This window comes from Notamacropus eugenii, chromosome X (assembly GCF_028372415.1).
Source record: "Notamacropus eugenii isolate mMacEug1 chromosome X, mMacEug1.pri_v2, whole genome shotgun sequence".
NCBI lineage: Eukaryota > Metazoa > Chordata > Mammalia > Diprotodontia > Macropodidae > Notamacropus > Notamacropus eugenii.
In genome coordinates, this window is record NC_092879.1 from 46,632,874 (window position 1) to 46,657,426 (window position 24,553).

Sequence of the window (24,553 nt, forward strand, 5' to 3'; positions counted from 1 at the left end):
AGACCAGGACACAGCTGATCATGTAGCAAATCTTTCATAAAAGGTCACCACAAATGGAGCTGGCCAATGAAAGCCCAGCTCAGCCAGGCCAAGCTAAATCTCATCCCTGCCTCACTGTACCCCAGCCCACCAACCAGATGGGCTTATCTGCATAGGAAGTCAGGAATAAAATCAAATGAGTATGACTTTGTGCAGAAGGGGATTGAGATATGTTTGTTTCTCCCTACTCTAGTGGGTCCTCCTCTCGGGAATCCCCAGCCCCTTATGATTTTGCTAATTATGTCCTGCCAAGCTTCAGGCTTGGACCACTCCCACTGTTCACCACTGTCTTCACTCCTATACACGTTAATGAATGAAGGCAGAGAAAATCACTCAGCCCTTCTGACTGGGTCCACTGCAAACATGTTACACAATTCCAGCTGGGCCCTCACTGCTGCCAGGCAAACCTTTCCATACTTGCCTTATCAACTCACTATCCCACTCTCCACTGACGCCCTTCATCCCTCCTTAAACAGCCCATGACTCCCCTTCCCCCACACTCTCAGCTGAGAGCTTTACTTCATATTTTACAGAAAAATTGAGGCCATTTTCCATAAACTCCCTCTTTTCCCTACTTCCTCTTCTCCTATCACCTGCCACTCTCTGCTCTTTCCAAAGTTACCAGTGATCTCTTAGCTGCCAAATCCAATGGCCTTCTCTGCAGCCTTTGACACTATGGATCACCTTCCCCTCCTCTATACTCTTCTTCTGTCTTAGGTTTTCAGGACACTCGGCTCTCTCCTGTTTTTCCTCCTACCTCTCTGACCGTTCCTTCTCTTGTCTCCTTTGCTGGGTCCTCCTCCAGATCACACCCTCTAACCCTAAGTGTGCCTCAGAGTTCCCTCCAGGGTCCTCTTCTCTTTTCCCTCTATCCTACTTCACTTGATGAGCTTATCAGCTCCCATGGATTTAATTAGCATGTCTACGATTCTCAGATCTACTTATCCTGTCCCAATCTCTTAAACTTCCAATCTTGCATTTCCAAGTGACCTGGATGTCCAGTAGACATCTTAAACTCTACCCATCCCAAACTGAATTCATTAGCTTTTCCCCTAAACTTTTCCCCCTCCCCTCCTACCTCCCCTATTCCTGTAGAGGACAACACCATTCTTCCAATCCCTCAGGCTCACAACCTGCTAGTCATCCTTGACTGCTCACTACTCTCATCCCCCATCTTATCTGTCACCAAGGCCTGTCCATTTCACCTTGGCAGCATCTCTCCAATATGCCCCCTTCTCTCCTCTGACCCTGCCCCCACCCTAGTGCAGGCCCTCATCACCTCACACCTGGACTACTGCAGTAACTGCTGGTGAGTTTCCCTGCCTCAAGTCTCTCTCCACTCCAGTCTATCCTCCATTCAGTCACTAGAATGCTTTTCCTAAAGCACAGCTTCAACCACCACCCTCCCCTACTCAATAAACTCCTTCATCTCCAGGATCAAATGCAAAATCATCTGTTTGGCATTCATAGCTCTTCATAAGGTATCCCTCTCCTACCTTTCCAGTGTTCTTACATCTCCACCATGTATTCTTCAATCATGTGACCCTGAGCTCCTGGCTGTTCCACAAACAAGACACTCTATCTCCAGGCTCCACGCATGTGCACTGGAGCCTGAAATACTCTCCCTCCTCATCTCTACCTACTGTCTTCCCTGGCTTCCATTAAATCCTAATGAAAATCTCATCTTCTATAGGAAGCCTTCCCAACCCTTCTTAATTTTAGTGCCTTCCCTCTGTTCAGTATTTCCTATTTATCCTGTATATGCTTGGTTTGTACATATCTGTTTGCTTGTTGTCTCCCCCACTAGACTGTGAGCTCCTTGAGGGCAGGGACTATCTTTTGCCTCTTTTTGTATTTCCAGTACTTGGCGCAGTGTCTGGCACATAGTAGGCATTTAATAAATGTTGATCGAGTTATTGCTTACAACCACAAGGCAAGGTAAAATACTGCCATTACTTAGGGTAATTATCATTGGAGTTTGCTAGTTAAATATGAAAGCACTTTGAAGGCTGTGCTGGCTTTCTCCCTAGCTGCAGAGCTGAGCCAGAGACAAGGCTGTGGCTTCCATCATATCTATCTTCTGGGCCTGGGGTTTCAGCCAGTTGTACGTGGGCGGGGGGGGGGGGGGGGGGGGGGAGGGGGGGGGATGTGTGAATATGGGTGTGTGAGTGTGGGTGTGTCGGTGTGGGTATGGTGTGGGTGTGGGTGTGGGTGTGGGTATGGGGGTGTGAGTGTGGGGGTGTGGGTGTGGGTGTGTGGGTGTGAGTGTGGATGTGTGTGGGTGTGGGTAGGTGTGGGTGTGGGTGTGTGTGTGTACCACACACACAACTGGCCTGGTGGGGAACTGAAATCATTTCTGGAATCATACCATATCAAAGCTGGTCAGGGTCTCAGAACATAGAATAAGCTGAGAGGGGCCCTAGAATACAGAATACCGAGGGTCAGAGCCATTAAGGATCCTAGAAAATAAAAGATCAAGGCTGGGAGGGATCTTCAAACATCAAATGTCACACCAGGAATTCTTAACCTGAGATCCCTGAACCTTTTTTAAAAAAAATACACATATTGATAGCTATGTTTTAATTTGGCTTGAATTCAGGTTTTGATTTGGCAATATTTATGGCCATAAACGCATTATGTTTCATATCATGCTTTTGAAACATTAATCTGAAGAGTCTGTAAATTTCACCAGCCTGCCAAAGGGGTCAAGGACACAAAAACCATTAAGAACCCCTGTTCAGTTTCTTCATTTTATAGAAGAAGAAACTGAGGCCCCAATGTGACACAGCTAAAATGCGGCCCAGCTGTGACTTTGAACCCAGGTCAGCTGGCTCTCAGGGCAGTGCTCCTTCTACTGCCCCAAGTTTCTGTGGCAATTAAAATTTTCTGAGAGACAATGTTTTTGGGTAAATTATAATCGATTTTATTAACTACAGCTAGCAACAAAATGGGCTGTAGTTGTCCTCAGTGATTAAAGCGCTAACCTGTGGAACCTTAAATACTTATAAAGCCTTTGGAAAAGGGGATCCACATTAGGATGGCATTCAACTCCTATTGGTTAACAAGTAATGAGAGAATGAACATTAAAATGAGAGGTGGGCTTATTCTAATGAGCATCTGGGGATGTGACTCTGATCACTCAGTCTTGGCCAATCTATACCCATGTCACCCCATGTAGGGGAATCTAAACAAAAGAGGGGGATCCACTTTTACCCAGACCTGTCTGACTACAACACAATGGGCCAGAATCCATCAATTCATCCAAACTAAAATTTCCTTACCTTTTGCACAGATCTTAGTTTTCCCAGTGGGGTACATCTTCCCAAGATTTCATCTCTTTATCAGCCCTGCATTTCAAAGGCTGACTGAATAGCCTACAGGGAATGAGGAAATAGAAGGGGGAGAAGCCTTAGTCCTAATTCAATCATTGGTTATTAATATAGGAGAAAGAATCATTTCTCTCCTTTCCAGGGGAGTATGGATAACTTCGCAAAGAAAGGAAGTCAGCTCGCTCTCTTCTCTGGCTCTCAGGGAGTTGGCCTCTCACAAGCCCCCCCTCCCCCTCCCCCTTGCTGACTCCATTGAAGAGTCTGCTGAGCTGTGGGGGCCATGGCACTGACCCCATCAGGTACTTTTGCCATATGTTTTTATGAGCTTGTCTCCCATATGGCTGGTGAAGACTGGCAGCATGACCCCAGGAAGGGGCCATGAAGGAACTTGAAGGAATAGATGCCTTAGGAGGGGGGCATAATAACTGTCTTTAGGTATTTGAGGAACTGTCATACCGAAGAAGGATTGACCAGAGGGCATGACCAGGAGCAGGGTGCAAAAACAGAGGACTTCAGCTAGATGCCAAGAGAGCCTTCCTGGCCATGCGCTAGTCCAGGGGTGTGGAACCTTCAGTCTGGAAGCCACATGTGGCCCTCTAGATCCTCAAGTGTGGCCCTTTGAGCAAATCCAAACTTCTAAGTCAAAGGGTAGCCTCAAGGTGGCCTCAAGGCCAAAAGTTCCCCACCCTGTGCTAGCCCAAAGTGGCATGGGTTGTTCCCAAAGATACCTGGGGCCTTCAGACAAAGGTCTTAGCAGTCGTACTGTAGAGGGAATCCTCCATCAGGACGGGCTTGCGATTAGCCGAACTCCAGGGGCCCTTCCAGCTCTGAGATGCAGTTCATTGCACAAATCTTCTGGGCCTAGTCTGTTGTGGAAAGCACTGTATGCCTGTATCCAGGCAAGCCGTTTGGACCCCATCCCAAGGGCTACACCAAACCTGCTCTAGCCTGGCTGTCCAGCCATAGATGAGAGAGTGGGCCTTGCAGTCAGGAATGAAGGAATGTATAGTTGAATGACTACAAAGCATTTCTTAAGCACTTACTGTATGCCAGGTACCTTACTGACTACAAATACAAAAGGGAAGACCTGGTTTCAGATCCTACCTCCAAAATGTACTGACTTTGAGATCTGGACAGATCACTTAAGCTTTTAGTGGCCCAGGTGACTTTCTAAGACTATAAAGTACAGAGCTGAGAATTGAAGCCTGGTGGAGTGGGGTGACTTGTCCCAAATAGACTTCTACAACTGGAACTGGAATACTAATAATAATTAAGTATAGCATTTATATAGGACTTGCTATGTGCTGGAAACTGAGCTAAGCACATTATACATATCTCATTTGATCCTCACAACAACTCTAGGAGGTAGGTGCTATTATCATCCCCATTTTACAGTTGAGGAAACTGAGGCAAACAGAGGAAATTTGCCCAGGGTCACACAGCTAGTAAGTGTCTGAGGCCAGATTTGAACTCAGGTCTTCCTGACTCCAGGTGCAGCATTCCGTCCACTGCAGTATCACCTAGCTACCTAGGAAGAAACCTTAGAGGCCATTCAGTCTGACTCCTTCATTTTAGAAAGAGGAAACTGAGTCCCCAAAAGGTGAAATGACTTGTCCCAGGTCCCACATGCACTAAGTGAAAGAGGCGAGATTTGAACACAGGTCCTCTGACTTCAAACACAAACGTTCCTTCCACTGTGCCACATTGCCTCTGCAGCCGTTGATTTCCTGGGTAAAATTGGCATATTTATGTCATTTTAGCTTAGTGGGGGCCCTGTGACTCCCAGCTATTGGCTGTGTTTTCAGTCAATGAGGAGCAAAGAACGAGACATAGAAGGGATACCCACTTTCTCCGCAGAGCATAAGTAGCCATGTCAAGACAGAAGGCAGGGCCACAAAGTGGGAAACTCCAAAGGTTCCAACTTAGAATCAATCAATTAACAAGCATTAAGCACTTTGGATGTGCTGAGCATTGGAATAGACAAGCGGTATGGGAAATCATGAGTTACCATGCAGAGGCCACTTGATTCTGAGAGAGATAGTCACTTTGTTGGCTATTGATGATCAGAACAGACTCTGGAAACCAGACCCGTTTGCAAACTAAGTGTTCTTCCTGTGAAAGACAGCTGGGAGATACATTAGGTAAAACACTGGACTTGGAGTCAGGCAGACCTGGGTTTGAATTCTACCTCAGATACTTTCTATCTGCGACCTTGGGCAACTTACTTAATATTTCTCAGTCTCAGTTTTTTCATCTGTAAATTGGGACAATAAGAGCAAAGGCTTGCTGTGAGGAGGAAATAAAATAATGTATGTAAATCATTTTGCATAATATATGTAAATCACTCTGAGCTGATAATTGGCTTTTCCTATGACTTTACCCAGGGCCATTAATACTTAGAGAATGAAATTTGGAGTCAGAAGACTTGAGTTCAAATTCCACCTCCCACACTTATTTCTTGAGTTGTTGTTCAATGGTGTCTGACTCTTCATGACCCCATGGACCTTACTACACCAATACTGTCCATAGGGTTTTCTTGGCAAAGATACTGGAATAGTTTGCCATTTCCTTTTCTAGTGATTTTAGGCAAAAAGTAGTTAAGTAACTTGCCCAGGGTCATATAGTTAGTACCTGAAGCTGGATTTGAACTCAGTCCATCTTTCTGACTCCAGGCCCACCACTCCATCCGCTGAACCACCTAGCTGCCTCCTTAATTTGCTGAGTGATTACAGGCAAATCCCTTCCCTTCTCCAGGCCTCCTCTGTCAAGTGAGGGAGTTAGACTAGATGATCTCTAAGCTCCCTTCCAGTTCAGAAATGATAGGTTTTCATTACCTACTTGTCCTACAATGTCAAGTGCCTACTGTGCACCAGATACTGACAATACAGAGATAAAAATGAAACAGACCCTACCGTCCAGGAGCTTACATTGTACAGGGGGAAATCTGCATCGATCAATTAATGAACAAGTATTTGCTTAAGGTCTTACTATGTGCCAGGAACTGGGGATACAAGTACAAGTCCCTACCCGCAATGAGCTTACAGTCTAATGGGGAAGATAGCAAATACAAAGCAAATAAATACAGCATAACTATAAAGTGTGTGTGTGTGTGACTGTGTGTATGTGTGTGTGAGTGTGTGTGTGTGACTGTGTGTATGTGTGTGTGAGTGTGTGTGTGAGCATGGTGGGGGTGGGGGAGTGACCACATTCCATAGCCAAAGAAAGAGCAGTAGGGTTGTCTGCTGTCTCAGACCCCCACAGATGCTCCATGGGTTTGAACAATTGAAGCCTGTCAGCTCAGTTACCTCTCTCTCTCCCAGGATCCTGGGCTCACTAGTAGGCCCTGGCAGTGAGGCTTTGGTGCTGCAGAAGTTGGCACAGGAACATGGGAGCGCTGGAAAAATCCATTTTCCTGTCGCTTTCACAGCTAGTATGTTTGCCAAACAAAGCCTTAGCCAGCTTCTTTCTGTGTATAACTCAAGTGATGCCTATGGAAATGAGCTCTCCCATAATACTCCTAACACAGCAAGAAGGAGAAAGCTTAAGACTAAACCCAACTATTTCATATCAAGGGCCATCGGAGAAGCAAGATATGGAGAAACTCTAACTGGACATTTGGGTGGCCTTACTTGGCTTTAGAAGGTGGTATTTGATCCGTTTCTAAAGAGATAATTCATTTGTGCTGAGAACACAGACATTAAGGTACTGCTGGCATAACTCCCTCCAGCAACACATCATCGTTCTCAAGAAAGCCAGAAGGAACAGGATGGGCCCAACATGAAAAACACTAGACAATAAAAGATGTAGACAGTATAAATGGAAGGTGATCTCAGAAGGAAAGGGCACTAGTTGGGGGGTGGAGGGAAGCCAGGAAAGGCGAATTTCAGCTGAGTATTGAAAGAAGCCAAGGAGGTCAAGAGGCAAAGACAAGGGAGAACATTTCAGATATGGGGTACAGCCATTGAAAAAGCTTAGAGTTGAAAGGTGAAGTGTCAGATCTTAGAGTACCCATGGATCTCCATAGGTGATACCCCGACCTGTATGGAGCAGAGCCCTCCCATGTCCATGCCTATTCAGATCCTGATTCTCTTCCCTCCATCAAAACTGATCTCTCCTGTGTCCCACTGCCCCAGGATTCTTTCTCTAATATCCAAAATCATGCTAGAATATTGATTAATCACTCAATCAATAAATATTAAGTAAGCACCTACTATGTGCCAGGCACTACATACTAAAGACACAAAGTCCCTGTCCTCAAGAAGCTTACAGTCTAACAGAGCAAACAATATCCCATATAAATATATGCAAATGTATGCAAAATAGATCCAACATAGTTTTGGGAGCAGAAGCAATGGCAGCCAGAGAATCAGGAAAGTCCTTAAGTAGAACATGATGAGCTGAGCTTCAAAGCAAGCATGGCATTCTAAAGAGCAGACACCAGGAGGAAGAACTGTCCAGACATGGAGAGGAGAGGTAGGATATTGTGCGTACAGAGCAGTGAGAATGCCAGTTTGGCCAAACCAGAGAGTAGATGCGTTACTCCAGTTGCTAGGGGCACCCTCCTGGAATCATGGCAGGGGGTGCTAGAGACAGCTCCCCCAGGTTCCCAAGAGCCAATGATCAGATTTTCAGTGTCAGGAATCAGCAAATGCTATAAATCAGGCCTCGATTTTTTGTTTTGTTGATCATCTAGTTTAAGAAAGTGGTAGAGAAAATGGTAATAATGTAGATAAAACGGAAAACTGGGTCCTGCCTTTTCAGAGAGCTGGTTGTTAAACATTTACCAGCACACTCAGAGGACTGATTCAGTAATGATAATATTTTAGGCCCCTTGATAAACTAGCTGGGGGTCTTCTTTCAAAGCCTTCTGTGGGCTCTCATACCATACCGCAAAGTCAGCTCCTTAACTCTGCTTAAACATGGGCTGACCCTGATGAAGGGGAGAAGGGAAAAAGAGAACGCAAAGTATTTATGCCCAAATAAAAGGATCAGAACCGCATCTCCATAATAGCACAGCATATATACATACCCACAATTGCCACAAGCAATTTTTCCTCCCATTGCCTTACTAGGTCAACTGTTTTGGACACCTGGTCTTTGTGAGATCCTGAACTCCAAGAGATTTCTCTCCAGATTTGTCCAATTAGTCCTAGAGGAGACCTTGCCCACAGGGCAGCGCTTTGGCACAGGAAGATCCTGGGCTATTCTCCAAGGGATCTCTGGGCACCAATATCGCTGAGCTTTATGTTCTCCCTACTGTGAGGGCAGCATCGAGCAGAGAGGAGGTAGGACCAGCCTCAGACTCAGAAAGGCCCAGTTTCAAATCCTGTCTCTGACACCTAGAGGCTACGGGATGACTCCTCCCTCCTCCCTCCAAACCACTTCCCCTCTCTCACTCACGGCTGGAAAATGGTCTCCTTCCTGGATCCAGGGTGGAAATGCTCACACTGACAATTTCACACTCACTCTAGGACTAGTAACAACAGAGCAGGTGAGAATTTGTATGCCTAGATAAGTGAAGTCTTCATCTGTCTAGATAAGTGAAGTCCCAAGGGCTAGTCTCTATCCTATATGCTAGACTAAGGTGAGGTATAGGATATGGTGTAATGGATGGAGAGCTGGCATTGAGTCACCCCTGACACATACTGGCTATGTAACTCTGGAAAGTTTCTTGACCTCTCTGTGCCCCCGGAGACTTCTCCAAGACTAGAAGCTGTGGAGCAGATGCCAATCAGCTGCAGTGGAGAGAGTTATCTCGTTGGGATTTCCCTGTTGCAATGATATCACACACACATACACACACACACACACACACACACACACACACACACACACCTCAATACGTCAAGGGAAGATTCCAGATGGACATGGTTTCATTAGCGCAGGTGCCCCTCCACCAGTGGTTCACCTATGTTCATGCTGTCTCTCTCATGGAATATAAGCTCCTTGAGGACAGTGACTGTTTCATTTTCGTTTCTATGCCTAGCACTTAGCACAGTGCCTGGAACACAGTAGTCACTTTAAAAATGCTTGTTAGTTGACTGATTTCCATCTCAACTTAGAGATTTCCAACTCAATTTCCAACTCCACTTCCATCACAATCCCCTTCATCCCCTTGGAGATGGGCTCACAAAGTTCCTGTGGCCAAAACCAAAATGATAAGGTAATGGCTAGCTTTCTAGTTAAGGGGCTTCTTCTCACCTAGCTGGGCTTGTCCTCCAACTCCTTCCACCTCCATAGGACCTGTCCAAGCTTGAGCTTCACTGGTATAGCCTGGCAGAGCCCAAGGTTGCTCTCATTCCACAATGGGGCAATAGAGGCCCACTGGAGTAGAAACCACTGGGAAACACACAAGAGCTCATTCCTACTCTGAGCAGGTGGGGTCCTTGATAGGGCAACTACTTTTCTTATCTTTTCCTTGGCTCTGTATCGTCAGCCTTGGCATCGACACTAAAATGACACCATTAAAGACAAGTGAAAGGATTTCATTTCTCCTATAAATGCAATAGCTAAAGAAAATGAAAAGGCAATTGGAAAGTGAAATCAGATAGGCCAAGGATGATGGACTCTGGATTGATGAAGATGAGATTTCATTGAAAAACAGGACTATTGCCACCTGAGGGAAATTACTAGGGAGCAGTCAATAGTGACGGACAGGGGAGAATAAATTCATAGCACAGCATTCTGGGAACTAGCAGCTTTGCTATTATTGATAGTTAGAGGGTGTGGTTGATAAAACACCTCCTACCCTGAAATAACTGTCCAAAAAGTGGGGCTCTGAAATGTGACCCATCAGTGAGGATCATAGCTTTAAAGCTGAAAGGGGCCTCTCTGAAGCCACTTAGTCCAACTCCCTCATTTTACAGAAGAGGAAACTGAGGCTCAAAGTCACACAGGTAACAAGTGTCAGAGATGGGAATATATTTTGCAAAGCTGGCATAAAAGATGACCACCCAAATTCTGAGACTTAAGGAAGACTAGAAAGGCCTCCCTGTCCACAAGTTGGTAACTGCAGTCCCACCTTTTGGTGCTGCATTTCTTTAACAGAACGGCTCAGAAACTGGATTTTTCAGTTCACCCAGTGTGCCAAACCCCACCCCCTAAGGCACATACCAGAGGAGGATGAGGAATGCTGGCGATAGTCTGGTCGTAATGTTGGAAAACATCCAGTCAACCTTCTATGATCTGCAAAGATGGGTTTTGTTCTAAGTCAAATCGCATGTGCTCCAGCACTTGGAGGAAACCAATCCCACCCCCGGGATGCCATTGTCCAGCATCTCCCCCAAAGACCCTGTGAACTAAAATGGGTGCCAGATTTGGAGTCAGGGAACCGGGGTTCAAATCCTAGTTCTGCTACCTTTATTCAATGTGTAACCTTGGGTAAGTCACATCACTTCACTGGGCCTCAGTTTCTCCAACCATTAATGAAGGGCATTGTATTAGATGATCTCCTATGTCCCCTCTAGCTATGCCCCAGATAGTCCTGGACACATTGGCAGACTTCCTCTCTAGCTCACCTCCTTGTAGACACCCTCCTTGAAGGACACCATCCTTGGATTTAAACTTGGCATTATATCACATGAGTTTCTAATCAATTACATTTCTACTCAGCTGCATCCTGATGGCATCAAGGGTGGTCCCTGGATCTCATCAGCCAGCTGTCTCCAAAGCTCGAAATAGGATTTATTGCTTCTGGGAAATTTTCCGGTAGATGGCTAAACTCAGGACATTTGTATGCTGGTCAGCCTTAATGTCAAGGTTTGCCTCACCCTTCTGTCCCCTCACCAAATGGTTTCCTCCTCTCAGCTGCAGTATTTTTCAGAGTATCTCCAGATTAGAGGGAATTTCAGAGGTCATGTAACCCAACTTTTGCAGAGAAGGGAACAAAGGCTTAGAGATGAAAGGAGACTTGCCCACAGTCACTCCACCATTGTCAGGCAAGGCCAAAGCTGGGAATTCTTATACCCAGAGCAAACTCGGTGAAGGGAGAAGGAGAATTCAAAGAGGTCAGTTCATTCCAGGTGTAGTTGGGCTAAAAGAGGGCTCAGTCCACTCCCAAGAAGCCAAGCCTTTCCTCCCGGACATGCTCACTGACACCAATCCTCCAACCTCTGGACCATGGGGAAGGGCAGGCCCGGGAGAGGAGCACCAGAGCCACAGGAGCCTGGAGGTGGCAGTCTAGGGCTGATGCAGGAGCAGGGGTGGCACAGAGAAGAAATACACCCACTCGGATGTTGGCATCCTAGAACAAAGAACCAGTTGTCCTTTGCTAGTTCCAGCTCTGTACCCAGTTGGTTAGAAACAGAGTTGGAACAAAAAACCTGAGTCTCTCACTCATTTCAACAAATATGTATTAAACATCTACTGTGTACGCAGCAATCTAGACGCTAAGAGAGATACAAAGTTCAGAGAGGCATCATGATATTATAGAAAGAGTGCTGGCCTTGAAGTCAGGAGAGCACTGGGTTCGAGTCCTACTCTCTGTGTAACCATAGGCAAATCATTCAACTTCTCTGAGCCTCTCTTTATTTATCTGTAAAATGGCTCTGATCATATATCTACCTCACAAGGTTGTTGGAAGGTGAGGTAAGATCATGTCTCTAAAGTTCTTTGCAAACTCAACTGGAAAAATAATCATTGTAATCAGAAGATAACAGGTTGTCAGAGATGGAAGGGGCCCCTAGCAACTGGATAGTTCAACCCTTCCAACAGAGGAGAAACTAAGGTCCAGACAAGGTTAGTAATGATTTGCACAAGGTCATGCCAGTCAGTAGCTGAGGCAAGATTGTCACTCAGGTCCTCTAAACTCTAGATCAAGAACTGTTTCCATAAAGGATAAGCCTGGCCCCCAAAGCCAATTGAGCCAGTTATGTATTATACAATAGTTAATGTTATATAATAGTTAGTATTATGTAACAGTTATGTATAATGGTATCACTTATTCTTTTCAATTAGTGATACCAGGAGAACAGTGTACTACAAAATATTAAAAAAAATAACAATGAAGGTTTCCATTTTAGGGTTCACAGAGTCCTTGACAGAGGTGATCTCAGCCAGTCTTCACAACAACCCTGTGAGATAGGTACTGTCATTATACCCATTTTACAGATGTGGAAGCTTGGGCTCACAGAGGTTAACTAACTTGGCCAGGGAAACATAGTTAGGAAGTGTCTGAAATGGCATTATGACCCAAGTCTTCCCACCTCTGAGTTCAGTACGCTTTCCATTACCCCATGTTCTACCTAGTGTCATCTAATACACTTAAGTCTGTCTTCCCAAGGTGATTTATAATCATTCAGCATTCATACACAAAACTTTCTTAAGCAGGACCTCATTTCCCTCATCTGTTAAGGGACAAGATGATCTCAAAGGGCTCTTCCACATCTGCCATTCTAAGATCAAAGGAGGCATTTTCTTTCCTACTTAGAGCTGAGCATGCCAAGACCCACATGGGACTTTTTCACCCTTATCTTCACCCCATAGTCAAATCAGCAAGACTAGGAAATAATTCCTCTCAACATCTGTTAGTACTGGCTTTGCCCCTCCCCACCCAGCCGTGGTCCCTGGATGAACCACAATGAGCCAAAGCTTGGTAAAGTCAGTCTAGGAGGGTGCAGAGTGGCACAGAACACAGTCTGACTGCCAGCACAAAGAGCCCTCAAAAGGGACATGGTGGGAGCAGGGCCCTGGCAGAGGTACCATGAGCCACCAGATACTGTTGGTATACTGTTGCATACCACCCTGGTGGTGTGAGGCAAGGACAGACAGCAAAGGAAGAAGCGTGTCCTCCTAGGGATGAAATGCACCCTCCCCATCCGTGGGACAAGGTTCCTGTACTTCACCCTGTGCTAGGCCCCTAGGCCAGACTCCACTGCCCACCCCCACCCCAGGCCTTGTTTTAGCCTGAGGTGTTGGTCTGCCAGGCAGGAGTCAAACCTAACTGGAAAATTCTCCTTTCAGGGGCTAAGAGAAGCACTTGAAAGGTCCTTGGGAAGGGAATCTGTGATGTCAGCCCTGCCTGGGCCCAGAGAGCAGCCATGGTGTCTGAAATACCTCTCTCTGGGGAATCAGAGGGAGAGCCTCTGAACATGGCTTGGAAATGTCAGGCAAAGACATCCTGGCTGTGGCCTTGAAACATCAGCAGGCAGATGAAGGTGACCTCTCCTGAGGTTATCGGAGAGCCATCCCAAGGAGCCAATCAAAACGTCCACACTGAGAGCCAGGATTTCTGGGCCCGCCTCTTAGCTCCTGGTTTTTCAGCGGCAGGCAGCAATACAATAGACACAGGTTCTCTAAAGCAAATGGGAGCTGGCAGGTGAAATTGATTCTAAAAGGACAGGAAGTGACTGTCATTGCTGAGTAGACATGTATTCCAGATGCCCTGGGTTCAACTGGCTCTGCCACTCATCAGCAGGATGACCTCCAATGGCTCCTTTCTCTTCCTCCAGTTTTAGTTTGCTCCTATGGAAAGGTGAATGTTGAGACAAAATGGGACAGTGGACAGAGTTTGGGTGTGGAGGGGGAGATTCAAACCCCAGTTTCGCTACTTGCTATCTGTGCAACCTTGGGTAAGATACCTGGGCTTAGTTGCCTCCTCTGGAAATTGAGGGGGTTGGACTAGATGACCTCGGAGGGACCTGCCAGTTCACTGGCACTTACTATTGAATGCCACTTACTAGCAATATGACCCTGGACAAGTCACTTTCCCTCTGTTAGGTCTCAGTTTCCTCACCTGTCAAATGAGGGATTGGATAGCTGTAAATCAATGCTCCTCTGATGGCAAGTGTTTGGTAACTCCTGAGGCCGCTTTCAGTTCTCAGTCCTATGACCTGGTTTGGGGGGAGGGGTTGTCTCATCAATCAACTGTTAGAATATAAACAGAATAAACATGCTCCTTCATTTTAGAGAGGGGGCAACTGAGCCACAAGGAGGTTAAGTGATTTGCCCAAAGTCAAGCAGCTAATAAGTGACAGAAGTAGACTTGAACTCAGGCCCTCTGACTCCAGAGTCAGGGCTCTTTCTCCTGTACCAGGCTGCTTCCCACTTCCTCGTGGCCCAGGTCTATTTAACATGTTTGTCAATGACTTGGCTAAAGGCATATGTCAATGAGTCAGTCAAGAAGTATCAATGAAGTGCCTCCATGCCATGTACTGTGCTAAGCACTGGGGACACAAAGAAAGGCAAAAATCAGGTCTCTGCCTTCAAAGAGCTTATGTTCTAATGGGAGAGACAACATAGAAATACCTAGGTACCTCCAAGATCCATGCAAAACGATGGAAGAGAGGAAGGACTGTCTTGAAGGGGACTAGGGAAGCCAGGAGACAAAGGTGAGGAGGGAGGGCATTCTAGGCATGGGGCACAACCAATGCAAAGGCATTGAGTTGGGAGATGGCGCATCCTGTTGTAGGAACAGTTAGAAGGTCCGTGTAGCTGGACTGTACAGTTTGTGAAGGACAGTAAAGTATAAGAACTCTAGGGAGGTAGGAAGGGGCCCAAATGTGAAACATCTTAAATGCAAAACAGATTTTCTGTTTAATCCTGGAGGTAATAGGGAGTTACTGGAATTTACTGAATGACAGGATCAGGTTTTAGGAAGATCAATTTGACAGTTGTATGGAGGATGGAACAGAGATTTGAGGCAGGCAAACCTGTGCCCCTAGCAGGCTATTGAAATAGCCCAGATGTGAAGTGATGAGAGCCTGCACCAGTGTGGTGCCAGTGTCAAGGGGGGAAAGGTGCGTGTTCAAGAAATGTTGTAAAAGTAGGAACAAGATGTGGCAACTATTTGAATGTGTAGTGTGAGTGTGAGGAGCCTTGAATGACAGCCAAGATGGGAGTCGAGGTGACTGGGAGGGTGGCAGGACCTCCAGAGTACAGTAATAGGGAAGGTCAAAAGAGGTCAGGGTTTGGGAGTGAATTTGAGATGTTCAGTAGGCTCTTGGCAAGACTGTCACTCACAAGAAAAGTTAGGGCTGGCTTGACAGATCTAGGAATCATCTGTATAGAGATAGTCATTTAATCTGTGGCAGCTGGTGAGATCCACAAAGGAGCCACCAGAGAGGGGGAAAAGGACCCAAGAGAGAGCCTTGGGGACACCCACAGTGAATGGGCTGGACCTGAGTAAGGTTCCAGCATAGGAGACTGAGAAAGAACAGTTGGAGAGGTTGGAGGGAGACCAGGAGCCCGTGGAGTGTCCCAAAAACCTAAAGAAAAGAGAGGATCCCAAAGGAGGTGATCAACAGCGCCAAAGGCTGCCCAGAACTCAGGAGAATGAAGACTGAGGAAAGGGCGTTGGAATTCAGCAATGAAGAGATCATTAGCTATTTGGGAGCAGGCTGAGTTTCAGGCAAATGATGCCGTCAGAAGCCAGATTGCAAAGGTTTAGAAGAGACTGAAAGGAGAAGTAGAAGCACCAAGTACACATGGCTTGGTCAAAGAGTTTAGCTGGGAAGGAGAGGAGAGATAGGGGAAATGGGTAGCAGGGTGGGAAGGATCAAATGAGAGGTTTTTAAGGATAGGGGAGACATGGGTCTAAAAAAAGACCTAGTCTAAAGAAAGAAAAACTGCCAAGTCCTACATTTGGTGTGTCCAGACACACCCTCACAAGTACAAGATGGGGGAGACCTGGCTAGAAAAACATCATATGACAAAAGATCCCGTGGTTCTAATGACCCACAAGCTCTATATGAGTCATCAGTGAAACGGCAGCCAGGGAAACCAGTATGTTTTTAGGCTGCATCAATAGTGCCCTGAGCAAGGAAGAAGCTAGACATGCTGACCTCTGCTCTGGTCTGGCCATATCTAGAGTCTTATCCTTGGTTCTTAACACTCATTGTTAGAAAGCACATTGAGAGATTTAAGTGGGCCTAAAAGAGGGTAAGCAGGATGCAGAAGGGATTGGAGACCAGGACATGTGAGAATCCATTGAAGGACCTGGGAAAGTTAAGCCTAGAGAAGAGAAAGCTGAGGTAGGAGAGATATGAGAACTATCAACTTGATGCATGGCCCTAGAGGGCCAAACCAGGAGCTGTGGGGAAAGGTCACAGAGAGGTCAAGGTAGACCTGATACCAAGACAATCTTCCTACCACCGAGAGCTATCCACACATGGTGTGGGCTGCCTGGACACTCAATATAGAGGAGGTCCTTAGGTTGAGACTGAATGATCACCTCTTGAGTAGGTTGTAAAGGACATCCTTCTCACATGCCCTCTGAGGGTCCTGTCAGTGCTAAAGTTTTGTGAAGTAACAGTGTGGTACTGGCTCTGGAGTCAGACAACCTGGGTTCAAATCTGACCTGTCAAAGACTACTGTGTGACCCTGAGTAGGTCACTTCCCCTCCCTGGTCCTCAGTTTCCTTCTTGGTAAAATGAGGGGGTTGGACTGAAGGGCCTCTGAGGTCCTTGCCAACTCTTGATCTATGACACTCCTGTGATTCTATGACTAATTGGATATAATTGTAAGACCATACAGTAATCACTCAACAAGCTTTACTAATATAGCCATATATAGCAATGGTTCTATCCATAGTCTCCCCACACCTGAGCACCCATGCCCTCTCTCCTTCCCACCTACCCACAGGGTTAGCCCATGAGAAAGAAGGAGTAAGAAAAAAAACAGGAAAGGAAAAGGAGAAGAGGGAAAGACTAGAGGTTCTCCCAGGCAGAATGAAGCGCCCCCCAGGAAGAATCTGATTGTGGCCTCCTAGAGTCCTTCTGTAATGGACAAATCCCATAGCCTCAGATTGCATTGCCCTGTGTGGGCTGCCTCTTCATAGTCCAAGCATGTGCAAAACACAGTGTGGGAATAATCAAACCCTGAATGGAAGAAAAAGATGGAACTTTCACAACCCTGGGAGGCTTTAAATGCTCCCGTTCCACTGGCTACAAGTCTGCAAATACCCTCTTGGTGTTGGCATCAGCCAGCAGGATCACTAGGGAGTTTCTTAAAAGAAGACGTTTCAGAGAGGGCCACAAGACTAAAGGGGGGAGAGAACAGATTATGGTTTTTAATTATAGGCTTTTAATTAAAGGTGCAATCTAGAGAGGGAAATGAGCACAGTGTTCAACACTAAATGCTTCAGCACATCAAAGATTCAATTCAATTCCACAGGCATTTATTAGGGCATACTATGTGCCAGGTCCTGTGCTTGTCATCGGAGGTACAAGGATGGGAACCCACAGAGCTCCTGCCCTCATGGGGGAGTATAATGGGGGAGACCCAACAGGGATACAAAAAGGGAGAGACTCAGTCCATAGTAAGTGCTTAATAAATGTTTGTAGAATTAAATAGTCATCATAACAATAGCTGACATCTCATAGCATCAGGATCCCAGATCCCAAGCTGGAAGGGACTGCAGAAGCCTAGATATAGTCAACCTCCTTCATTTTACAGAAGAGGAAACTGAGCCCCAGGGAAGAGAAGTGACTTACCCAAGGTTACACTAAGATCATAGGTCTATTGAAGCAGAAGTTGTTCTGTAAAGTTTTTGGTATAATACACTTCTTTCATTAGAATGTGAGATCTCTGAGAGAAGAGGTTTAGATGGAAGGTGGCCCCTGGGTATCAGCACCATGGACAAAGGATCCTACTTATAAAGACTAGAAAGTGAACGTAAGCATTCCACAATCAAAAGTGAAAGAAAAGGGGTTGGCCCTCAATGAGGAAATTCCATTACCTAGAATTTCCCATACCCTGAGAGATCAGATAAGTGGATAATTGATGGTATTAGCCTAAACAAACCCTAGATGACAAGGGGAATGAGAGGGAGAATGGTGTAGCAGAAAGAGTGTTGGACTGTAGGCAGGGACTCTTGGGTTTAAATTTCACATCTATCTGCTCCCTCACTGTGTGACCATGGTTGATTTACTTAAACTTAGTTTCCTGATCTATACAATGAGCATAATAATATTCATAGTACTCACCTCATAAGATTCTTATGAGAAGCAAATGAAATATGCATTTATAAGCCCCTTTGCAAACTCTAAAGTATTAAAAAAAAAAACTCTAAAGTATTGAGGAAATGTCAGCTATTATGAAATCTACTGGAACTCACCACCACCACCACCACCACTACACACACACACACACACACACACACACACACACACACACACAATCATGTTAGACAAATAAATGAAGGAATGAATGAATGGGCATCTATTTCTCTGTGTACCAAGCACTGTGCTAAGCACTGGAGATCCAAAAGCAAAGTGTCCCTGCCCTCAAGGGGCTTACACACATAGGAGGGTGCAGTGACAGGGCAGACAACAAGGCTTGGTGATTCAGAGAATTTAGCAGCAGGGCACATGGAAAGGTCCAGTGGACCAAAGGCCATAGTGGCTGGGAAGATGAAGAGAACCTGCAGTTCAGAGAGCACATTTTCTAATGTCAAAGTGATGGGGTTTTTTTAAAATTCTGTGCAATTTAGAATTGTCTAAGCTATGAGTTAGTCATTTCTTTCATTTGATTCAATGACCATTTATTAAGCCCCCATTGTGAGCAGATAACATCCTTGCCCTCATTCCTCCATTAATATGGAAGGTCCAATGTTGATTCCACCTTTCTCCTACGTGAATCTCTTACGATAATTGCCAAGTAGGAGCCAGTAAGTACTTAATAAATGCCCATTGATCAATTAGCTAAAAGAATCAGTCCATTCAAGCTCTAAGCTTTTCATCATTACCATCACCCTTACCATCATCAGCAATTTGTGTGGCCTTGGGTCTGTCCCTTCCCCTCCCTGGACCAGAATTCCTTCCTCTGGAAAATGAGGGGGTTGGCCTAGACTTAGTCTGGGAGCCTCTACATTTCTCTTGGCCATGACTGAACAGTCACTGTTTGAACCTTCTTGGCCACAAAATGGTGGGATGAAATCAATGAATCATGGCAGATGGGAAAGGAATTTAACAGGCCATGTGTCCTGCCCATCATTCTTAATTTCCCCCAGATGAGTGAGCTGAGATCCAATCCCTTTTTATTGCCTTCAGTAGTTCAGCCAAAATAAGACAGACTGGGAAAAAATGCGCAGGAGTTTATTCCCTGTTTTGAAACAAATGCTGCCCTACCACTTAAATTCCAGTTAGGGAGATAGATGTTCCAGCTTTGTTTTCCTCACTTCTACACCATTCCCTTTTGCCCTCTGACCTCTCTTAGAATTCAGTTGCTGGCCAGGGACTGATCACGTCCACCACTGATTAACTTTTCATTTGCTGCACACATCCATTCTTTTTCTCTACACAGTATCCATCTAATGGCACCTGACAAACGTAACCACTTAGTCTCCTTACTAAGAGGACTAAACCTTTTCACCTGCATCAGTGATTCAAGGGCTAGAGTAAATGATGAAGTAAATGAATCCAAATGGTAGCATCCCTGGAGAGAAATTCAGGGACCTCTCTGCCCTTGGCTAAGACATTTCCCTTTGGAAGCAGAAGCCTGTTTGCAAACCACAAGAGAAGCAGATTATACTGACCCCTGGCAGGCCTAGGTCTGCGTGAACCAGACAGGATGAGAGAAGACTTAACACATCCTGGTGATTCTTGACAGCAGGATGTGCCCCAAAGATGGTACTGAGCAGGCCAAATGGCAAACATAGAGGAAGGCATGGTCAAAGGACCAAGAGGGACCTTAAGTAAGAGAAGGAAACCAGATGAATTGAAGGGTCTAAAGAAGCTTTTCATGAGGGTAGTAAAGTAGTACAATGGGAAGAAGATTGGACTTGGAGTCAAAAAGACTTAAGTTCAAATCTTGCCTCAGACACTTACTAGATTGTGACATTGGGCAAGTCACTTCTCCTCTCTGTGCCTCAGTTTCCTCATCTGTAAAATGGGGGCAATAATAGCACTTACCTCCCAAGGTTGTTGTGAAGATCAAATGAGATAATATTTGTAAAGCATTTTGCAAACCCTAAAATGTTATATAAGTGTTAGCTATAATTATTATGGGAATATTTTTAAATTTTGGACACTAGCCTGGAATGCTAAAGGCTGAGAAGACATATGATCCAAGTCCATTAAATCAGGAAGGGGATGAGAAGGGGAACACAATCTTGTCCATTGAAGTAGAGAACTAGAACTACGTGACCAACTCTGACTCAAACCTTGAGCTTTTCTTCCCTAGCATAGAGAATGATCTAACTGGTAGGGATGGAATCACCATGATTAAAAGGAAATCAGAATTCACACTAGACTAAAGACTACGTAGAGGTCACTCAGCTGATCACTCCCGCTAAAAATGAATTCAGCTCTCCAGGTCCAGATGAATTACACCTGGGGTCCTGAAAGTATCTGCACCTATGGTCACAGAAATGCTGGTGTCAATTAGGTAGAGTAGGAGAGACACCAGAAGCCTGAAGGTGGACAAATGGCCCAATTTTTAAAAGGGGGGAAGGTAGAAGGCAGGGGATGGGGAAATTTTGGAATCTATGAACTGGTGAACTTGATTTTGATTCCCAGGGAAATTCTGAAACAGAATGGTAATCAGATTACACCTTCCAACAAGTTCAGTGTTTACTATACCAGAATCACAGAATTTGAGTTAGAAGGGATCTCCATGACCATCTGGTCTGACCCATAGACTGCACAGCCTCTTAAAAAGAAACTGGAACTCAGAGAGATGAAGTCATTTGCCCAAGGTTACATGATGAATAAAAAGCAGAAGCTTACTTTAACCCAGGTTTATTCATTTGCCCCATGATCTTCATCTGGGGATGAACTGTGGCCCAATAGAACATGGCACCTCATCTTTCACAAAGATCTTGATCACAGACCAAAAAATTTCATTCAAAGTCATGCCCCCCCAATGCCAGGATTTTCCATCCGTCCATTCAACAAACATTTACTAAGTACCTACTATGGGAAACACCTTGTGCTCAATCCAGAGTTTGGAAAGATAGAAACAACATAGACTTTACCCTCAGGAATGTTATTATCTTTAATCATGGAGAACACTGCAGTCCACCTACTTAATCCTGTTCAACAATAAGGACCAGGCACTGGCAACCCCATGCTCACCCCAGGCTCTCCATGTTTCTCTGGGAATTGGCTACCTTTATTCAGTAGCTCTGCTCTTTTTTTTGTGGGTGGTTCTTGTCTCATTAGTCTAATGTGTGTATATTCATCTAATTAGACTCATGTGGTGTTTGCTGTTCCAGACATGAGAGACAGTATGAACACAGACAGAGATGTAAGGAAGGTAGCATTAGCATGGGGGACAAGAGCGTTGGCCAGTTTGGGTAGAATGCGAAGCACAGAAATATGGGTTTGAGCCGGGTGGGAGGGGGCCTCAGTGAATAGTTGGGAGCGTCAAGTTTGAACGATTCCCCCATCCATGATAATCTGGCCCTGATAGCTCATAATTCCCCCAAAGGGACTTAGATCCAAACTAGCTTCCCTGCAACTAGCATGTGCTAGACATGGAAATAGCAGTATTTTTTCACATGAACACTCCAGGATGGCGGAGAGTTTATGATAGAATCCTATATCTGTAGCTGGAAGAGACCTCTAAGGCCATGTAGTCCAACTCCCTCATTTTACAGAGGAGTAACCTGAAGCCCATAGAAGTTATGTGGCATGCCTAAGGTTACACAGAGAATCATAGATCTGGAGTTGAAAAGGACCTCAGAAATCAACTCCCTCATTTTATAGTAGAGGAAACTGAGGCCCAGGGAGGGCAAGCAACCTGCCCAAAATAACATAGTGTAATAAATGTCAGAGGCAGGATTTGACCCCAGGTACTCTAGCTCCAAAGTCAGTGTTCCTTCTACTGTTGAAAAAGGGTTGAGAGAAATGGCCAGATGACTGAAGGGGGGTTGTGATCACGGCTATTTTAATGTTTAAAGGCTATCATCAGGAAGAGGGCCCCGATTTGTTCTGCATAAGTAGCTCTAGAAAAGACAGCTAGGACCAATGGAGGAAAGTTACAAGGAGGCAGATTCTGAACTAATATAAGGAAAAGCTTCCAACAGAGTTGTCCCAAAACAGAATAGGCCTTCTGGAAAAGCAGTAAACTTTCCATTGCAGAGGTTTTCAAATAGAAGCTATAGGACCACCTGTAGGAGCAGTCACAGAATACTTTTGGTGAGGGATTGGGTTGGCTGACCCCTGAGGTCCATTTGAACTATGAGAATCTGATTCTATGCATCAATCTCTCATTGACTACAGCGATCCAAAATAGCCGTCTACGAGAAAATGTGGTCGTACATGAAATCAGCTGAACCGTCGGTGTTTACCAAAACCACAGCTGACGGCGTGGCCAGAGTGCGAAAGTCCAAAGGAAAGTTCGCCTTCCTGCTGGAGTCAACCATGAACGAGTATATTGAGCAGAGAAAGCCGTGTGATACCATGAAAGTTGGTGGAAATCTGGATTCCAAAGGCTATGGTGTGGCAACCCCTAAAGGCTCAACATTAAGGTGGGTGGAATAATATAACAATATCCATGTTGTTATAGTATTCCACCTACCCTGATGTACTTTGTTGTCATTTTCTTTCTTGTGGATTTTGAGGTAACTTAACAGTTTAAAAATCTACACTATTCCATGGAGTTAAATAAGACGGTAAATGATGGTTTCATCTATTTAATGCATCCTTTTTTTTTTTCACTGTTCTCTCTGTGTTGTCCTCTCTGACTGTTTGTTGCTGTTTTAATTTTACAGTTCAACGGCTTTTTCAATTTAAATGGTAAAAGCCAAGTTATGGTGCCATGTGTGACGAATGTTAATTGCATGGATGTGGCAGTCTAGTTACTTTTTTCTCAAAGACAATTTCCCCATCCCGCACACTTCAGTTTTGAGCAAACGTTATCCTACATGCCACCTTCCAATATTTAACCCTGTATTTGCTGTACAGACATTTTTCTAGCTCCCCGTTCTGTGCAATTTCGCCAATTTGTCCTCTTGTGCTCCTTTTTTATACGTTAACGATTTCCTAAGCATTTGTGCATTTTCTTACAAGTTATGTTTTATCGTTTCAAGAAATGCTGTTAACCTGGCAGTATTAAAACTGAATGAGCAAGGCCTCTTGGACAAATTGAAAAACAAATGGTGGTACGACAAAGGAGAGTGCGGCAGCGGGGGCGGTGACTCCAAGGTCAGCCTCAATGTCACCACAACCGGGTACCCTTAGTGACGAGTAATCGGCAAGACTGTTATCTTACTATTGAGGAGAGAGTACGGCAAGATGCACCCAAAAGTCCGGAGGCTTTTGAACCCGGACAGTGCTCATGGCGCTGCAATCGATTTTGATCTAACTGGGTCCCTTCTTAAACTCCCAGACAGACGTTCCCCAACCATATTGGCTTCCTCCCCTTTCCCTTCCTCTTCCCCACCCCCATTAGGATTGACTCGTGAAGGCCATTAGTGGCCTAGGCTGGTAAGAGTCCAGAGATTGCCCCTGAGGCAGTCCCTGCCCACCTTTGCCAAGTGGTAATAACCATGAAAACAGCCCTGGACATTGAAATGACAGCTCATGGGCTTTTTCTCCCAGGACATCATGTTACTAGAGCTTGGTTGGTTGGCTAACCAATCAGGGCTGACTGTTGCGAAGATGAACATGAAGTGATAACATATTGCTCTCTATTTGTGATGACCAATTGAAGACAACCCCCATTTAACTTGACAGCAAAAACAATGGGCTCTGCTTCAAGTTAAGTGGGGGGAGAGTTTCTCTTCAGTGGGCCACCCTGGGTTTAGGCTGTATGAAGCTGTTTGTAGATTTTAGCAGGGATATTGCATAACTCGGTTTGCTGTATGTGGTATCGCTTCCTGATTTGTCCTCTCTTAGACCCGTTCCTGGCTCAGGTAGGTGCGATCCAGACAGTGATGAGAAGTCCCGTCTTACTTGGCATTCCTTTGGTTCAGTAACTTTCATCAGGGCTAGCAGGAATAGTGATCAACTGAACAGCAAGGGGTAGGGGAGAGCTCAGAAGCCATGGGACCAAGTGATCCACTGGTGGAAAAGAATGCTCGGTAAGTAGGAGTGAGAACTTCAACTTGGGCCCCCACCATCACCTGAGCTGTGAGACTCCAATAATTTATGGAAGATCAGTCTTTGTCTAACCAAAATATCACAACTATGCTAAGGTCTATGATACATCCCCCCCGTCAAACAAGATTCAAGATGCCTTTTTCATAACATGCAATCTGTCAAGGCATTGGTTCTAATTTTTATGGTAAAGCCTCAATTAACCAG

At 45.3% G+C, this 24,553-nt stretch overlaps 1 protein-coding gene across 4 annotated transcripts in view; it reads left to right on the plus strand.

Annotated features, from left to right (window-relative positions):
- Window positions 1-24,553, plus strand: part of GRIA3 (glutamate ionotropic receptor AMPA type subunit 3) — a 272,424-nt gene that overhangs the window by 216,991 nt on the left and 30,880 nt on the right. For 3 of the 4 annotated variants that reach the window (XM_072627048.1, XM_072627047.1, XM_072627050.1), the window contains one exon: window positions 22,529-22,776. In XM_072627048.1, coding sequence (XP_072483149.1) covers window positions 22,529-22,776 — 248 coding nt within the window. Of the gene's footprint in view, window positions 1-22,528; window positions 22,777-23,337; window positions 23,453-24,553 lie in introns of all 4 variants that reach the window. The other variant, XM_072627049.1, reaches the window with a different exon arrangement.